The 16,878-nt window shown below is 48.2% G+C and overlaps 2 protein-coding genes and 1 long non-coding RNA gene across 3 annotated transcripts; 1 reads left to right on the top strand and 2 right to left on the bottom strand.

Annotated features, from left to right (window-relative positions):
• Positions 1-920: 920 nt before the first annotated feature.
• On the bottom strand, positions 921-3,951 carry cebpg (CCAAT enhancer binding protein gamma). The gene is made up of 2 exons (XM_088412573.1): positions 3,784-3,951; positions 921-2,895 (listed from the first exon to the last, which is right to left on the bottom strand). The coding sequence occupies exon 2, from the start codon at positions 2,856-2,858 to the stop codon at positions 2,412-2,414; it is 447 nt and encodes a 148-aa protein (XP_088268699.1). The 5' UTR covers positions 2,859-2,895; positions 3,784-3,951; the 3' UTR covers positions 921-2,411.
• Positions 3,952-5,922: 1,971 nt separating this feature from the next.
• Positions 5,923-10,607, bottom strand: LOC148425251 (uncharacterized). The gene is made up of 3 exons (XR_015865318.1): positions 7,476-10,607; positions 7,186-7,386; positions 5,923-7,015 (listed from the first exon to the last, which is right to left on the bottom strand). It is a non-coding gene; the product is annotated as an uncharacterized LOC148425251 (long non-coding RNA).
• On the top strand, positions 8,391-10,761 carry cebpa (CCAAT enhancer binding protein alpha). The gene is made up of 2 exons (XM_088412572.1): positions 8,391-8,733; positions 9,498-10,761. Exons 1-2 carry the CDS (start codon positions 8,476-8,478, stop codon positions 10,083-10,085), a joined length of 846 nt encoding a protein of 281 aa, XP_088268698.1. The 5' UTR covers positions 8,391-8,475; the 3' UTR covers positions 10,086-10,761.
• Positions 10,762-16,878: the final 6,117 nt, after the last annotated feature.

Below are 16,878 nucleotides of genomic sequence, written 5' to 3'. Positions count from 1 at the left end.
GCAATGAAACTTGCAGCAGTCGTGGAGTTTGGAGATGCAATCCACTTCTTAAATATATTTTTGCGCTCCTCTAATTTCTGCAGAAGTAATGCAATCGCACTTGTCCTCTCATTGCCAACTGCTTACTCGGCTGCAAATGTAGGACGCCTTCCCTGAAAATGTCTTTCCACATTGCTCTTTTCATTATGTGACAACTTCTCGCTACAGAGCAAACATTCGGGTAGTACTACCGCATTGACAATGAATGCAAATGATTCGGTCAAGAAATGTTGAATCCTCTGTTTTCCTCACCTATTTTACTCTTTTTCCCTTTGGGATGCATGGCCCATCACTGCCGCTGGTTTGTTTACAACGGCCACTTGCCTAGGATCCCGCCCTGCTGATAGAAACGCGTGTCGAGAGGCTATGACGCAATTCTTTGTTGACAGAAATGTTGAAATGTAATATTTATTCTACATATTTTACAGCTTTGGAAAACGTTAAGAATGTTTGTGTCATGTTTGTTCCCCTATAGAAACCATATTAAAACAAAAAAAAAGTTCTCTCCCAATCTTTTTACATTTTCAAACATTTTTGAAAAAGCTCCAGGGAGCCACTAGGACGGCGCTAAAGAGCCGCATCCGGCTCGAGAGCCGCGGGTTGCCGACCCCTGGTCTAGAATCAAAATGCTAGTCCAAAATCAAGAGCCTTCAGTCCAGAATTATAAATCTAATTCTTAAAGGGACAGTTTTTCATTACAGACAGCAGGGGGTGCTGCATTGACCATTGTCCGTAGCTATAACAGGCATTGCAGCCACCGGAATAGTGCCACCCACAAGAATAGTGCAGCCACCGTAATATGATTCTATGATAACTGGACCTTTGATTATATTTAAAATATACTGTTGGTTTTTACACAGAATAACACATTTATTTGCAGGTTTCTGAAATTTGTAATCATTTATTCTTTACGTGAAAAACGGTCTAAATCCAACATATTGTCCCTTTAAGAGTCTGCAGCTCAATAGGGCCCAACGTCAAGAGTGACAATTCCACAATCTAAGCTACCAAAGCGAGACTCAAGAGTCTAGAATTTAGGATCAAGTTTTCAGGGTAAAAACAATTGGCTTTGGACTCCACAATTTAGAGTCTAGGAATCAGATTACACAGCAGAGAATCTAACATAAATATGTCTCATTTGCACAAATGGGTTTAATGAATTATTCAAATGCCCACTCACAAATATTTTTTTACCATTCCACTCAAACACAAAAAGATCAATGAAGGGAAAAAATCCCCAACAGCGTAAATAAATAAGATTTGATGATGTTGATCCAATTTCATGTTTTTGTTTCGTGAATGACTGACGAGGACCGCTACTGCAAGGGGTGCAGCGTCAAAGTCAACCGCAAGCCATCAAAAGCTACCACAGAAAAAAAAAGACACCGCGTGACATTTAGTGGTAGCCAAGCCAGAGGGAAAAGAACATGCTGATGAACATATAAGGGGAGTCCTTGCAAGCGCTAGGAACACGCTAATTAACATTTAGCATTAGTCATGCTCGGAAAGGAAACATGCAAATAAACTCAAATTCAGAAAACAGAAATGCGAATGAACTGATGACATTAAGCATGCTAATTAACATAAACTGTTAACACGGGCGATGAACACTCGCACAGTCCGAAGTCTAGGATCTTGGTCCCGGTGCAAAGTCCAGAAAATGAACACTCTCGAGGGTCTCGAGTTAACCCTAGGTTTCAGAAAATCAGTAGTGCAGAGTCCAGAATCAACAGTTGAAAACATAGAACATTGATTCTGGAAATCAACCACGAGCCAAGACTCCGGAATCATAATGCGAAATTCCTTAACGTACACAGAACTATGCAAGGTCCGCCCAGAGTCCCGACATAGCAGTCTCATCTGCAGTCTGAGGTCAACAACCTCCAGTCAGAGGTGAAATGCCCACATCAAGTTCCCAGTCGATATTGTGGAGTCGACAGTGCCACGTCTGCACTTCCAGCATCGGGAGTGGCGAGTGAACGCCGCCATAGTTTGACGTACCAAAACAAGGGAGACAAACTCAGAGCCTAGACTCTAAAGTCCAGAATCAAGAGTTAAGATTCAAGAATCCAGCTTCAAGACTCTGGAGTTCACTGCCCCTTCAATTGAGAGTCAAATCAAGCGCGTCGGCAAAGGTCGGAAGGTCAACACTGGAGGATTGAGTGTCTGCAAAGAAAATTCCACAGTCTCAAGTCTAGATTCAAGGAGCCAGGAATCAGGAACTGGAGTCAAGAACCGGAATCGGGTGTTCCTGCCCCTCCGCGACGAAGAAACGAGAGCAACACGTCAGCAAAGCTCTGGCCAATGGGATCTGAGAGCAAAGGAAGCGCCGGTGCTCAGCTCGGATTGGGGAGCGGCGGCGGCAAAGGTGTTCACTGGTTGTTAGAGGCGGGGCCAGCGTCTGGGTTCCCGCTCGGGGGCTGCACGTTGTCGGCCAGGTTGTGGGCGTGTTCCAGGAAGAGGTCCTTGAGCACGCTGAGCTCCTTGCTGAGCAGCTTGATTTTGGCCTCCAGCCGCTCGTTCTCCTCCTTGAGCTGGTTGACGCGCTGCTGCGTGTCCATGGCCTTCTGCTTGCTGCGCTGCCGGCTCTTCTTCACTGCCAGGTTGTTGCGCTCACGCCGCTGACGGTACTCGTCGCTGTCTTTGTCCGCCGGTGCCTTCTTCATCTTGCCGGGGGCCTTGCCACCGGGCGAGGACGGCCGGGCGGGCACCAGCTGGGGGACCTGCTGTAGCGGGGCGCCGGCGTGGCTCTGGCTCTGGATAACGCTCACGCCGTTGTGCTCCGATGACGTGACTTTAGGCTGTGGCGGCCGGCTCATCTGGCTCAGCGCTCGGCAGCTGGCTCCACGCGGGCACCTGAGGGAAGGAGCACAATGCCCAAAAGTCTTTAACCTTGCGTCTGTGTTCCAGCGCTTCCTAACAACATTGCCCGACCAGCATAATGGCAGAACCGTCAAAACGACTGGAACGGCTGGCAATGTTTACCTCCTTTTAGAGCTCGCTGGAGTAACACTAAAAGGAATGGGAAAAATGTCATGTTTTAAGCATTTAATTGATAAATAAATTCCACCAAATTTGCCAGTCAAAAATATTTCGCCCACGTTGGCAGCTCCATGCTGTCCTAACATTCCTAAAACACAAAAAGTATTTGGCTGGTGATGTCAAGTGGAAAAAAATGGCTTGGTCTTGTTTAGCTCAATGCCAAAGTAAAGGTTCGTTGCAACGAGCGTCAGTAACGCTAAAAAAAAAAGTTTGTGATAGAAAAATGCATAAAACGAGCATGTGCGCTGCGATTGGCAGACGCGTTGCTATGTCGTCTGGCAATGGGCGCGCATGCGCGATCGCCCAGCTAGGAACAAACAGCGGCCGCCTTCTTGCCCGGTGTTGCATCATCGGGGAACTCCACGTTGACTCGGAAGCGGACTCGGAGTGATGCACTAACGACATATTAAGAGGGCAAACGGGAGTGCAAGCTCGGTTAAATTGCTCGCATTCCCAGAATACTTGACTTAGTGTGCGTTACTTTAGCCCGAGGCGGAGCGGCCGCCGCTTGACGTCTCGACGCCACCCGACGCGATGGCGAACGAACTCGCGGAGGAAAGTCAAAGTAACGAATGAGATGGCGCTTTTCGTTTGGTTGTCAATGTTGACGCTGACGAAGCGTGGGGTGGGGGCTTAACACGTTAGCGCGTTGTGCTAGCGACTAAGGACGCCACCTTTTTCTGCGTCGAAAAGCTACGTTACCTTGACGGGGCGACACCGGCGTGAAGAATCGCTGACACGAGACGAGCCTGGCACACAAAAGTTTGCGCTCGAATTGTCCCTAATGTCGCCGCGCGCTGCTGCTGTTTTTGTTTCCAACATGGACACGAGCCGATTGCGAAATCTCTTTGGCCATGTAGGGAAATGTCTGTTGAGGGCCAATGACGGGCGACTGTGGCCCGCCCTGCCGCCGGCTCGACCAATCGCGACAGAGAATGCCCGACATGATGGACGCCCAGATGTGAATGACGTGATTTTGAGCCAACGGACTGCTTAACTTTATGCAATGAGCCGACACGTTTATAAGCTCGAATCTCTGAGCTCCGCCACTAGTAATTTGGCAGCCGTCCAAAACGCGTGAAAAACATACATCCAGCAGGTTTCAAAATATCCAACATTATGTCGCTAAAATATACACCTCAAATAATATTACTCGTATGTAATAGTGTTACTTCAGCACCAGGTTAAAAAAACACGTGATAACAATTGAATTGAAAGACAATAGTCGCATGTCAAAACGTGATCGCTCAGTGTTGATCGTATTTTAAGTATATCATAAGTTGTGTCTTCAATGAAAAAAACGTAGGACATTAAGTTTTTTAGCCTTCCACATCACCATGGTGATGAAATGAAATGAAAACAAAAGCTTTATAAATAAAATTAAATTCAAAATCAAACGGTTACGATTTAAAAGAATGACTTGCTCGGCTTTGTTTTGCCCAATGCGAAAGTCAAACTTATTTACGGCTGTGCGAAAGTTAGGCAAAATGAAAGTTGTTAAAAAGCGAAAGTCACCGCTGTCACGGTTTGCTTTTGTTTACATTGGACTTTTCTCATGTTTCGTAGTCTCTTCTGTCAGTGAACTCGCTCGGTTGAAAATGTGCACCCAAAATGTGCGTGGGGCCCAATCAGCTCCCGCCAAGCCTTAAGGGTATCCAGGTCTTCCTCATTGTCTACCAACTTAACTTGTATGGACTGCCCTGCTTTTGTTCATTTTCCTCATCCCGGTCTAGTCTTGCTTGCTGCCTAATTCTGTTTGCTGTCATTAAATCAAATTATTTCTGCTAGTTATCGAAAATCAAGGCAATTCGACTGAAAAGTTGATAGAGGACGTCCAAAAGTCTATTGACTTTGTCTCAGCAGAGGTGAGAGGAATGAAGACAAAATTAGACAAGACAGTCATGAGAGTTAAAAAGAATGAAGAAAAGTTACAGAAGTTGGAATACTAAGTGGAGATTTCAAGATACAAGACAAGATGGATTTCGCCTCAGGTAGAGGGAGAGGTGGTGAGATCGAAGGTGATCAACATTTGTGAGAACGTGGCTCCAGGTGCCACAGAAAAGTTTCCAGATGTGATCGACTCTTGTTCATAGGCTGGGTCCCAAAAAAGCCGTCAAGCCGAGACAAGGGTCCCGTGCCATAATCATTCAATTCACGATGCGGCATTTCCGTGATTTGATTTGGAAGGAATCTAAGAACCACGAATATCTTCGACAAAATAATTTTCGCTTCCAAGAGGATCTTTCTCAGGAGGATCAGGAGAGTCGGGAGCGGTTGTGGCTGCTGGTCTAGCGAGCCCGTCAGGAGAAGAAAATCGCTTATTTTGTCGGGGGGAGAGCCTTCGTCAACGGCAAGGAGATTGCGCTCCCTCACGCGGAGGAGGAGAAGCAAGGGCTGCCTGCTGCATTCTCACAGTAGGGGCAGTTGAGGCAGCGTGGCATTACTGAAGAGGAGGAAGAGATGGTGTGAGACGGAATGACTGATCTGATGCACAGGTTTGAGATTTACGTCGAGGATTCTGTTCTGTGTGCGCTTATAACCAGTGTTCTTTCACATGTGACATTTTTTCATTTTAATAATTCCGTTTAATAAAGTTATTGACAAGAATAACCGCGTGTGGACAAGGGTGAGTGCTCAAGTTCGTTTATTTAACAAAAAGCGCACGTCAAGCGTGGAACGAAAAACAGCATAAAGGCAAAGTACAAATAAAATTAAAAAGCGCAAAACAAAGCGAGACAAACGTGTCTGTAGGAAAGAGTCCAAAAAGGCGGGCGCGAGGCAATCGGGGGAGCGGGGACCACAGGAGAGCAACTGCAAAGTACTGTACAACTAAAAGATCAATCAATCAAATCAATCAAATTTTATTTATATAGCCCTAAATCACCGAAGTCTCAAAGGGCTTCACAGAATGAAAAGAGGTCATACAGAGACATCTTTTCAATGTAAGGTACACAACAGCATCCCCTGTCAAAGCTCCCAGAAGGGGAAGGAAAAACTCAAAAACCCCAATTTGGGGAAAATCAGAAACCTCCAGAAGGGACCACAGGTGGGAGGAGCCCCCTTCCAGGCCCACAGGTTGAAGTGGATGCTGCATGTACCGAACACAGAAACAATATAAATTACAGAAAACATATTGTGCTATATAGTGCAGTGATGTCTTGACAGCAGGCAAAGCCATTGGGCAGGAACCATCCCGCATTCCAGCCAGGTGGACCGCAGACGGCTAGACTCCTAACCCGTGATGGTCGACCAGCGCAGGACCCAATGGAGGCGGTCAAGTCAACCCTCACCATCTAGCTAGCCCCCTCTCCCGGCCGGAAGAGGGGGGCAGGAAAAAAGAAGAAGGCTGCAGACAGGCTAATTTAACTAAATGCTTTTGAGTATAGATGTGTTTTTAGTCGGGATTTAAAGATTTCTACCGAGGTGGCTGCGCGAACTTCCATAGGTAGGGCATTCCATAGTACTGGCGCGCGAATGGAAAATGCCCTTGATCCCGCAGACTTCTTTTTAGCCCGTGGGGTCGATAGCAAACCGGCATTTTGTGATCGAAGTTGTCGGGACGGAACATAAGGTGATACTAAGTCGACGAGATAGGAAGGAGCTAAACCGTGTAAAATTTTATAAGTAATTAACAACACCTTAAAATCACATCTCACGTGTATTGGAAGCCAATGCAGGTCAGCTAGAATCGGAGTAATCGGAGTAAAAGACAAGAGAACGACGTAAGACAGGAGAAACAAAGCACAAACCAAAACTGTTCACTAAGATGGGGAACGCTGGGGTTTCACTGTGCTATTGAGGAGCTTGGCAAAGGAATAACCCGCAGTGCTCTTCTGTGGTTGCTGGCCTTAAAAAGCCCTTGATGGAAAATAAGCCGCAGGTGCGCGGCCATCAGCCCCGCCCCCTCGTTGCCGCTGGAGAGCTCTGTCTAGGTCTAGGACCAAAAGATGCAAACAGGTGAGCTGGGACATGACAGTTATTTTCAGTGAATGCTTGAGGTTTAAGAGACATTACAAAACGGAAGGCACTTTTTCTTCATGCTAAAAGTTTTGATGCAGACTTCTGTCTAATCCAGGAATCGCACTCTTTATCTGAAGACCATACCTTTTGGAAGTCGCAGTGGGGGATGTCACATGGAAATCAGCATTCAGCAGGAAAAAGCTTATGTTCTCAATCTTGTATGTTTGTTGGCCAAATTCCATATACATGTCAGCAAGTTTGCCAAGCAGAAACCAAGTTTTGTTGTCTTCAAATCATATTTAAAAGCCTACCTGGACACGTTAAAGCATTGCACACACTCGAAAGCTGTGAAAACAAGGACTTCTTGTAAAATTTTTAATTCATTTGTTGAGTGAATGTGCCTTATTTTTGTTTATTTATTTTTCTTTGCGTACCTCGAGTATGCTGTGTTATTCCTGTTGCTTGTTTGATGTTGCTCGATTTCGACATTTGCAACTGAGTTATTAGAATGAGTGGCACTTTTAAATAAATAATTAAAAAAAGAGAGAGACACTGACCGCCATGTTTGGTGTCGTAAGGGAAAAATGGCGTAAAGAGGGGACAAAAAAACGTGGTCCACGTCATGAGGTGAAAAAACGTAAAGCACGGACGTCAAAGACCAGGGGAACACTGTATTTACTAAAGCTGTTCTTTAATTATTGTGAAAAATCGTTAACATGATTGGTGTCTTAACATAAACTGGTAGTGGCAAATTGCGTGCGGAAAAAAAGAACAAGTCATCTGTAAACAACTAAATGTCCAACAAGCTTGTGCGAGGGTTAAAAGCATTCAAATTGAACATCGATTACTCGCTGAGTTGGGCTCCGTCTCACACTCGTTCACTAATTTCTACAAAAAGTGCGCTAGAGGGGGTACAGCCCACGCGGTTACGAACATGCGCACTTTGACGTACACAACCGGACAGTTTTTGCCAAAACGTTACACAGCAGTGACAGCACGTGACACACATCTGATTACCTACAAAATTGAAGGAGTTTTTTTTGTGCAAAATCCAGAACAGTTTCCAAGTTCCTAAACACATACACATAGAAACGTCAAATACACGCGCGTAGATGGCTCACGCTCACACGCGAGTCCAAAACGCGGTATAAGCATTCAAAATGAAAAGACGCGCTAAAACGCACAGTTGAAGTGAGGAAGAAAGTCCACGAACAAGAGAATAAATAAACACGTAGCAAACACACTCAGATACGCAGTTGAGGTGAGTAACAAGCTTGTCTCTCGCGTCGCGCTCCCGCCCCCCGGTGCTCGCCCTCCCCTATAAAAGCCACTTTTTGCCGCTTTCCAAGCTTGACTCGGCCGACACGCGCCTGGCGGAGGGACGGACGGGCGCGAACGGGACGGAGCGCCGAAGCCCGCTCTCGGCGCGCCCCCATGGAGCTGCACAACTTGCTGTACGAGGCGGCGGCCCCGGGGGGGGGGGCATGCCCCTCGCACGAGCCGGGCGACATCGGGGACGCCGAGACCTCGGTGGACCTAAGCGCCTACATCGAGCCGTCCGCCTTCAACGACGACTTCCTGGCAGAGCTCTTCCAGCACCCGTCCCGCCTGCGCGCGGCCGCCACCAACGAGCACGCGCACGGAGCTTCTCCGCACCTGTACGCCAATGTCCTGGACGCCAAGGCGCTCAAGGTTCGTCCGCCGAGGGCCCACACCGAGTCCGCTTTTTGTTGTCCGTCCGAGTCATCTGCCTTGAGGCTGGCGGCTCGACTGAAGCGAGCGAGCGACCTTTCCGTTGACTTTGAGGAAAGCGTCGCTTGCACTAGACTGGACGTTTTCTGGAGACGTGTGTTCAATTTTGCACGCCGAGTATTCCTCTCCCATTCTCCTCAAAAGCCTAAATAAGGCGTCTACATTTTTGCCTTTTCTTTTCTTGTACTCTCAGCAAAGGGGTTCGGGTTAGGCTTGGGTCAAAGGGCACGGCCTGCTGCTAGCCCACAGTCTGCTGCTCCGCCACTACTGCTTCTGCGTCATCAGGAGCCGAGTGCCCAAAGGTGTCCAAGACGCTCTGCCAAACAGCGCGCGTCACGGTTGCCCGTGCGCCGTTGGCTGGTTGAATGCTAAAACCATCAGAAAATAGTATTGTGCATGCAAAACTGCTGCTTTTTAAAATTTTGCCTATATTGCACTGAGATGCTGCAGTTTTAGACCAGTGTATATTGCATACCATTCATTTTCATCTTTCTATTACTATGCACCCCCCCCATGCACATGCACAAGTCAAATATTGAGAATAAAAATACAAAAATAAAACAGTTTTTAGTCTTTAGCCTACAGACACGTTGGAAGACCTCTGACCATAATTTTTAGAGGAAATAAAACAGTTTTGTCTTGTTGGACAACATGCAGTATACTGTACGTAGGCACTAATGCTGCCCCCTGTGGTCTTGGCCTAGGTGGACATGGAGGAGCTGTACGAGCGCGTGCGCCTGCGGCCGCTGGCCATCAAGCAGGAGCCGCATGACGAGGAACTTCTGCGTGGCCCTGCCTTCTACCAGCAGCACGCCCAGCACTACCCGCCACCGACCCCGCCGCCTCACCTGCAATACCAGGTGGCTCACTGCGCTCAGACCTCGGTGCACCTGCAGCCGGGACAGCCCACCCCTCCGCCCACGCCAGCACCTAGCCCGCATCACCAAGCCCTGCATCTGCCCCCTGACCTCCATCATCATCATCAGCAGCAGCAGACGGCGCAGAGGCCGGTGGCGACGGGCAAGGCCAAAAAGCATGTGGACAAGAGCAGCCCCGAGTACCGGCTGAGGCGCGAGCGCAACAACGTGGCGGTGCGCAAAAGTCGCGACAAGGCCAAGATGCGCAACATGGAGACACAGCAAAAGGTTTTGGAGCTCAGCTCAGACAACGAGAGACTAAGGCGCCGCGTGGACCACCTCAGCCGGGAACTGGACACCCTGCGGGGGGTCTTCCGCCAGCAGCAGCAGCAGCCGCTACACGCCCCTGACGCCCACTACAGAGCACACAGCTGAGGAACCTTGAAGCAAAGAGCCAAAAAGGACAGACCCACCCACGTAAATCTATATATACAGGACGAATAACTCACTCGCTGAGCTGCCATTGGCCAGCGGCCATCTTGGGTTGCCACCCACTAGTGCCCATGTCTCACTACATTTTTTCCCAAAGAAGATCATTTCAAAATTTCTCTATGGTTCATGTCCAAGAAGGTGTTTCTTTATGCAGTCAGAAGCTCATCAGCTTCGCTCGGCATGGCGGATGTGCCGCATCAACTTGCTTCTAGTCAGACTCTCATACTGTAAGTCCACGTTGGGATTCTGGCCCTAGAAGCGTGGGCCAAACGAAGGCGCCCTGTCCCTCAGGGCGGCAATGCAAAATGGCTGCCCTGGCCTGCCGGGCGACACTTGGCAATGCCCTGCACAGACCGGGCGCTCAACCAGACAAGCCTGGCGGCCAACGCCCGTGTCACGTGACCTGCTGTGTTTCTATGCAAGACTTCTCTTCTCTCGCGTCAGCTGGCATGCGCATGCTCAAATTCAAAAGTCACGCAAAGGGACAGGTCACAAGTCATGATTGTCACGCAAACGTACATAATTTCTCATGTTCTCAGAAAAATGATGTAAATCTACACTATATGATAAGAAATGCAACAATCTTGTGGGGCAATAAAAGATGTTGTTTCATCCAATACTTTGGCGGAGCTTCGCCGGCACTCATTCTTTGTCTAACCTGAAGTCACGTCAGCATGACATCCCCATGATGTCGTCGCAGAGAGGGTGGGCGGGGCTCGGGTTGACACGTTGCCCCAAGAAGCAAGTGGGCTCCATTTTCAATGCGCGGGTAAGCCGGCTCACGAGAAGGTCCGGTCCAAGAAGTTGTGTCTTGCCGGCGCCTCCAACCGTTTGTGCCAGCCCCCTTTTTTTTTTTTTTTTTTTTGCTTTGTGTCAAGAGGCAACATTTGTGTTGGCCTAAGCGCGAGCTCAACTGGGCTCCCGACCCCAGTGGCGGGGCCCCACCTATTAAAGTGTGTGTGTGTGAGGCCTGGAATGGCCATGTGTGTGTGTGTTCGCTCATGTGTGTACGTTTGTGTGTGTGTGAGAGCCCCTTCTCTGAACAAATGCATCCCCCCCCCCTCCTCCCACAAACACACACACACACACACACACACACACACACACCGACGGGTCAAAGGTGAAAGCCTGAAGAGTTTTAGGGGTTTATTGGTGTTTTCAAGTTGCAGGTTTTTCTTCGTTCTTGTAGTGTTGTCATGCGTGAATTGTCCCACCTGTTGCCCGTGTGTCCCAGCCCCATATGACTGCCAATCAGCATTGTCCACCTCTCGTTCTGTCCAGCTGTTTCGTATTTGTCTAATTATTATCCTTTCTATTTTAGTCCCAACAAGTTACCGTTAGTTGTTGGATCATTGTCTTATACCTCACGCACCCATGGCTCGTCTTGTCCCCATGCCAGTCTGCCCGCTAGTGTTTTTTCTGTTTTGCCAGCCCGCTTGTGTTTTTGCCATTCTGTTTTTGTTCCTGCCTACTCTTCGAAAAATAAATATGGAATATTACAGGCATTCTCAGTCTCGGAGCCTCACTGCATTTGGGTCCACCATTCCCGCTATCACACCGACTATCCTTCCTGCCACGCCGCATCATGACAGTTTAAGTTTGCACTTAAACTGCACTATAATGATCTCACAGCCGACCACCGTGAGTGTGCGTGTGTGTGTGTGTAGATTGTTGGGGGGGTTATCAGTATCAATGGGGATCAGAGTCCAGATCTGCTGACCTGCTGAATGGGCGGTTACGAAGATGGCTGGGTGCTAGCATGTTGTGAGCTAGTTGTTACTAGGCAGGCATTCATGACTTCATAAAAGGATGTTTGTGTATTTCATGGTCACACCATGGTCCACTTCGACCCAACGGCATGGGAATGTGATATTGTTTGGTATCATCTGATAACTGGTATAAACTGGTATCATCTTCAACTCGGCTCATTCTCACCCGGTTGCCGGTATCCTTTGGAACGGTCTCAATCGTTGTTCTCAAAGTTTGGGACAATTTCTTGAGAAAAACAAAAGGACATCTTTCAAAGGGCAAAGCACAGAAAGTCATGTGTCCACAAAAAGAGACATTCATATCATCCAAAGAAAACATGAAGGAAGCAAAGACGAGCACGCTCCACTTCTTGGCTTTTCTATCGGAAGGAGACCCAGCTTGGGTCTTGCCGACGTTTGTTCGGCGGGCAAAGGCAGTGTCTCCGTGCTGCCTGGGGCTTCCCAAACAAATTCACACTATTTGTTGGACAGAGAAAATATGCCCAATGTCCTCCATGAACAAAAGGCCAGGCTCACAGGAACAAGTTAGCTAATAACTACCAAAGGAAATGCCTTGCCAGAGTAAGAGTAGCAACCACACACACGCGCACACACACGCAAGCACACACACACACACACACACACAAAAGAAAAAGCAGGCAACTAAATTCTAGCATCTGACACGAAAATGACGCAGGCCTTGACAAAACAGGGACGGCTGTTGACAAGTCCGGACAAATGTGACAAACCACCAATCAACACACAAATCTTATCAAGAAACAAAACAAAAAAACAAAAACCAGATCAACTTGATAAAGTCCATTTAGGTCTGGAGAAAGGATTGAAGAGGTGGCAAAAGACCAAATCTGGCGCCCTCAGATCCTTAGGGCGGCCTGGAACCACATTCCAACCATGATGCTCTCGAGGATGTGCATGCTGCAAAAACAACAAAACAAGGAGAAGAGAGAGAGTCTCCACCTCCACGTCGCCAAGCAGGCACACCAAAACCTGCCACAAACTCGACACGGTTGCCCATTTGTCTGCCGCCATTACTGCCGACCGGCCTGTCGGCTGCTCTTGTCTTGTCTTGTCTGGCCTTGTCTTGTCTTCCGTTGTGTCGAGCGTGTGTGAAGACAAGACCAGCAAACATCAGGAAGGATTCCATTTTGCACTTTTGTGACCTGCGTTCACGAAACTTTGCTGTGCACATGAATGTGCGTGTTTTCACACTTGGCCTGCAAGGAACCCCCCCACCCCCACCCTCCACCTCCCGCCGAGGAGACCGCAGCCAACTGGGGCACAAGTAGACAATGATGGTGTCTGTCCAGGCTTCTCGACACGCGTTCAATTTATAGTGCCAAGTCTCCAGTCGGGAACCTCTTGTCTTCTCTTCACTTGGCTTCTGCGCTGTTTGGCTCTCTTCGTTCTGCGTTCTGTTCTGTTTTGTTTAGTTTTATTGTCCTCGCGATTAGATTAGGACACGGCCCCCTGCGTTGGGTCGCCAAGTGACCTGCCCGCGCTTGTTGCCACGCTCAAACCAAGTTCGGAAGCGAGCGCGAGGCCTCATGGGGTCCTTCTCTCCGACTGCTATCTTCTTGTATCTTTTCAAGTTATCATCAAGCGGTGTCTGGTATCGTCTGATATTTTCAATTTCCGCCGCTATCAACTCCTGTCGTCTGAGATCAGGCGCTATGTTAAGCGGCCGTCATTAGTGCGCTCCGCTGGATCAACTTGTTGTCGCATGAGTCAATGATCATAAAGTAGTGCTTGGGATCCTTTGTTATCATGTGATAGCAATTGCTAGCATCTGATATAAATTGCTGTCATTCTGCCACTCCGCTGTGCCATCATCCGCTGACCTTGGTGATCATCATATCCAAATCTATATACATATCTGTGCACTGGTATATGAACGTGCTTGCAATGTGGCAACCACTTTTGTGGTGGCACCTGAAGTGGGCAGGCTTGCTAGACAAAACCTTTGTGCATGATATGCGTGTTCCTGAGACTGATTTGTCACACACAAACACACTAATGTGCACGCATCAATGCACACACACACACGCACACCAACGGCTCACTGATGATGTTGCTCGTCCCTTATTTTCAATGGCAAACACAAACTTTGTGTAGACACAGAATGTGCGGTTGTGTATTTTTCTTACTGTTTCAGCCATGTCTTTGTCTTGTGAGTGTGTGTTGAAGAGTAGCAGACTTGTATTTTTAGGGCTGCAGGAGACACACAAAATACACACACCACCACACACACACACACAATCTTACCCCCTGGTGTGTGTGTGTGTGTGTGTGTGTGCGTGTGTGTGTGTGTGTATGTGTGTGTGTATGTACTTAGAGCACATTAGTGTTTGTGGTGAACTGTCTTGTGGACACACTGCCTCTTGTCAGCTTGTTTCTATGAGCGCGTGTCCAAATGGTCTCCAACCTAATCCAGTCGAGGAGCGGCGCCACTTCCTGTCCAGACAGGATGTCAGTGGCCGAAGCAGGATAAAGTCCGAGCGGGCGCTAAGCAGATTTATCAGGGTAGACTTTCACCCCGACCTGCTTGCCTGTTACTCATTCACTGGCCATGTTCACGCGGTGCACACAACCTCTCCTCATGGTGGGCTGAGTAGCACCATGCACCTGCGCACCCCCACGTGCTCTCACCCATACGAATTTGGAGACGGGTACTACCCCATCCCGCCGGGCAGCTACAAAGAGGAGCACTTGTCGGACCTCTGTGGCGGTGGTTCTGGTGGTTCCGGTGGCCTCGTACATGCTTGTTGGGTCCACTTACAAGTTTGTTTCCGATGAGGGACAAGCCCTTTGTCAGCTCATGACCTTTCTGGGCAGCCAAAATGTTGAGGGACCTCAGTTTTGTGACCTTAGTACAATATCTCTGTTCTTTGAAGATGATGCGGCTTCATCAAGCTGCATACTTGCACTCTTATTGGAGCTGTTTGCAGTGGAGTGTTTGCCCAAGGGATGAGAATTGGGTACCTCGATTTTCAGTCGGAAAAGGCTTGAGCGAGGGCCCTCTCCAAGCGGGCCGTGAAATCTGAACCAAGATGAACCCATCCGTTAGAACGAGCTCATGAATGCGGCAGCTAAAAGGAGTTCCCTCCACAGAGTGTCTGCCTTGTCCATTAGAGATAGGGCGAGAGACCCTTGAGGGACTCAAAGTCGAAAAACTGCTCCCCTGCTCTGGGAGGGAGATACTCGGAGTTGAACAACTGGTTCCCTGCCCTGGGAGGAAGGAGCCAGATTGGGTGGCTCGGTATGTGATTAGAAGGCCATCTTGGTGAAGTGTGGCATACACAATCACCCCACTGGGGGCACGCCGATAACAATTCCTGGAGAGGTGGATGAAACAGTGAAGAAACTCTGAGCTCCCCTACAAAGCTGCCGCTGCCACCATGAACCTGTCATGTTCTGTTGCAATGTGTTGTTTTTGGTGTTGTTGTGGGTTATTGGGGTTTTCGAAGTTCTATTTTGGGGGGTTTTTGCTCATGTTTCGAAGTTCTTGTTTCGAAGTTCATGTTTTTGTTTTCCTTGTCAGTGTCTTGCTACCTGTCTCTCTTGACCATGTGTTGACCAACCACCTCCCTCTTTCAATTGTTTCCTGCCCATCTGTTTCGTGTTGTCTCATCAGTTTTCCGTGTACAGTGGTACCTCGGTACTCGACCATAATCCGTTCTGAGGTGGTGGTCGAGCACCGATTTGTTCGAACACCGAAACCAATTTTCCCATAAGAAATAATGGAAAGTATGTGTGCACAAGTAAATGTGCACAAGCAGTACATGATAAAGATAAATAAAGCATTATAAACCATTTTGTATAATTTACTTACGTTTTGGAGAGTGGTTGATGGCATACAGGAATGGATGTGGAGAGGACGGGAGGGAGTTACTCCTTCCATGATGACGCTAGCTAACTGCGACGCGAGGTCGGACACTCGTACACCACGTTCATATTTTGCTATAATTTCCTTCTTCGGTTCAATAGTGGTCCTCATTGTTTTCCTCTTTGCCTTCCCCTTATCACTGTCTTTCTTTGGACCCAATATTAAGGGCTAGAGCAACACGAAAAAGTTTAAATCCGGGAAGAAATACTCGAACAAACGTCTTACTCCGCTGGCGGTCTGAGTTGAACTGGCGCTTACCCGCTGGCCGAGAAGGGCCGAGGAGCGCATTCGGGTCGGCTCGGCTAGTCGAGAACCGAAAATCTGTTCGAGGTCCGATGCATTATCTACTTGAATTTTTTGGTCGAGCACCGATTTGGTCGAGTATAGAGGCGGTCGAGTACCGAGGTACCACTGTATTAGTTTCCAGTCACCATTCAGTTCTTGTCGAGAATTGTCATACTGTCTATGTGTCTCTGCATCTATATTTCCATGTTTTACTACCTGGTTCTTGTTGTCCTTATGTTCCAATGAACTCCCTAGTTTTTTTTTTTTTTTGTTTTTGTTACGGTTCTCTACTCAGTTTGTTTTTTTTATTTAGTCGATCTTTTCAAGTACACCCTGCCTGTCGACCTCCCTGCTTTTGGGGCCGCACTCTTTCCTACCATGTCGCATTGTAACAGAACCCAAACGCAATATATGAGCAAAACAGTGGATGCGTCAAAAAAACTGGCTTTTTTTCTTGATTAAACACGCCATGAAATACAGAAAAAAAATTTGGTTGAGCAATTGATTTCATTTGAATGAGCAAAATGGAATTGTCGTATGCTTGCTTGGATGTTTTGTTTTGCAGGCAGGCAGGACTTGACCCAAGCGGAGGAGTCAGCATGTTGCATGTGCACGTACGTTGCGCAGGAAGGCGCCTGGCCGTTTCGCCGACACGCACAATTCCAGCCAATACGGCGCTGAAGCCGCTGCTCCCATTGTCTCGTTGTTGTGTCGTCCCGGGATGCTTTGTGGTTTTGGCGGCAGATGCTTGGCAGAGGGGGAGCGTCACTGTTGCTTCACATGCCGCAAAAAGCAGTTG

The sequence above is a fragment of the Hippichthys cyanospilos genome, chromosome 4 (genome assembly GCF_059441005.1).
Source record: "Hippichthys cyanospilos isolate Australia breed blue-spotted pipefish chromosome 4, RoL_Hcya_1.0, whole genome shotgun sequence".
In the NCBI taxonomy this organism is placed as follows: domain Eukaryota; kingdom Metazoa; phylum Chordata; class Actinopteri; order Syngnathiformes; family Syngnathidae; genus Hippichthys; species Hippichthys cyanospilos.
The sequence above is the reverse complement of the archived record's forward strand: the minus strand, read 5'-3'. Positions and strand labels throughout refer to the sequence as shown.

What these genes read in the sequence shown, in the direction of transcription:
- cebpg (XM_088412573.1), bottom strand. Translation starts at nt 2,858, where the DNA reads ATGAGCCGGCCGCCACAGCCTAAAGTCACGTCATCGGAGCACAACGGC.
- cebpa (XM_088412572.1), top strand. Translation starts at nt 8,476, where the DNA reads ATGGAGCTGCACAACTTGCTGTACGAGGCGGCGGCCCCGGGGGGGGGG. An exon ending in TGGACGCCAAGGCGCTCAAG is followed by an intron (nt 8,734 to 9,497) that starts GTTCGTCCGCCG and finishes GTCTTGGCCTAG; the next exon opens with GTGGACATGGAGGAGCTGTA.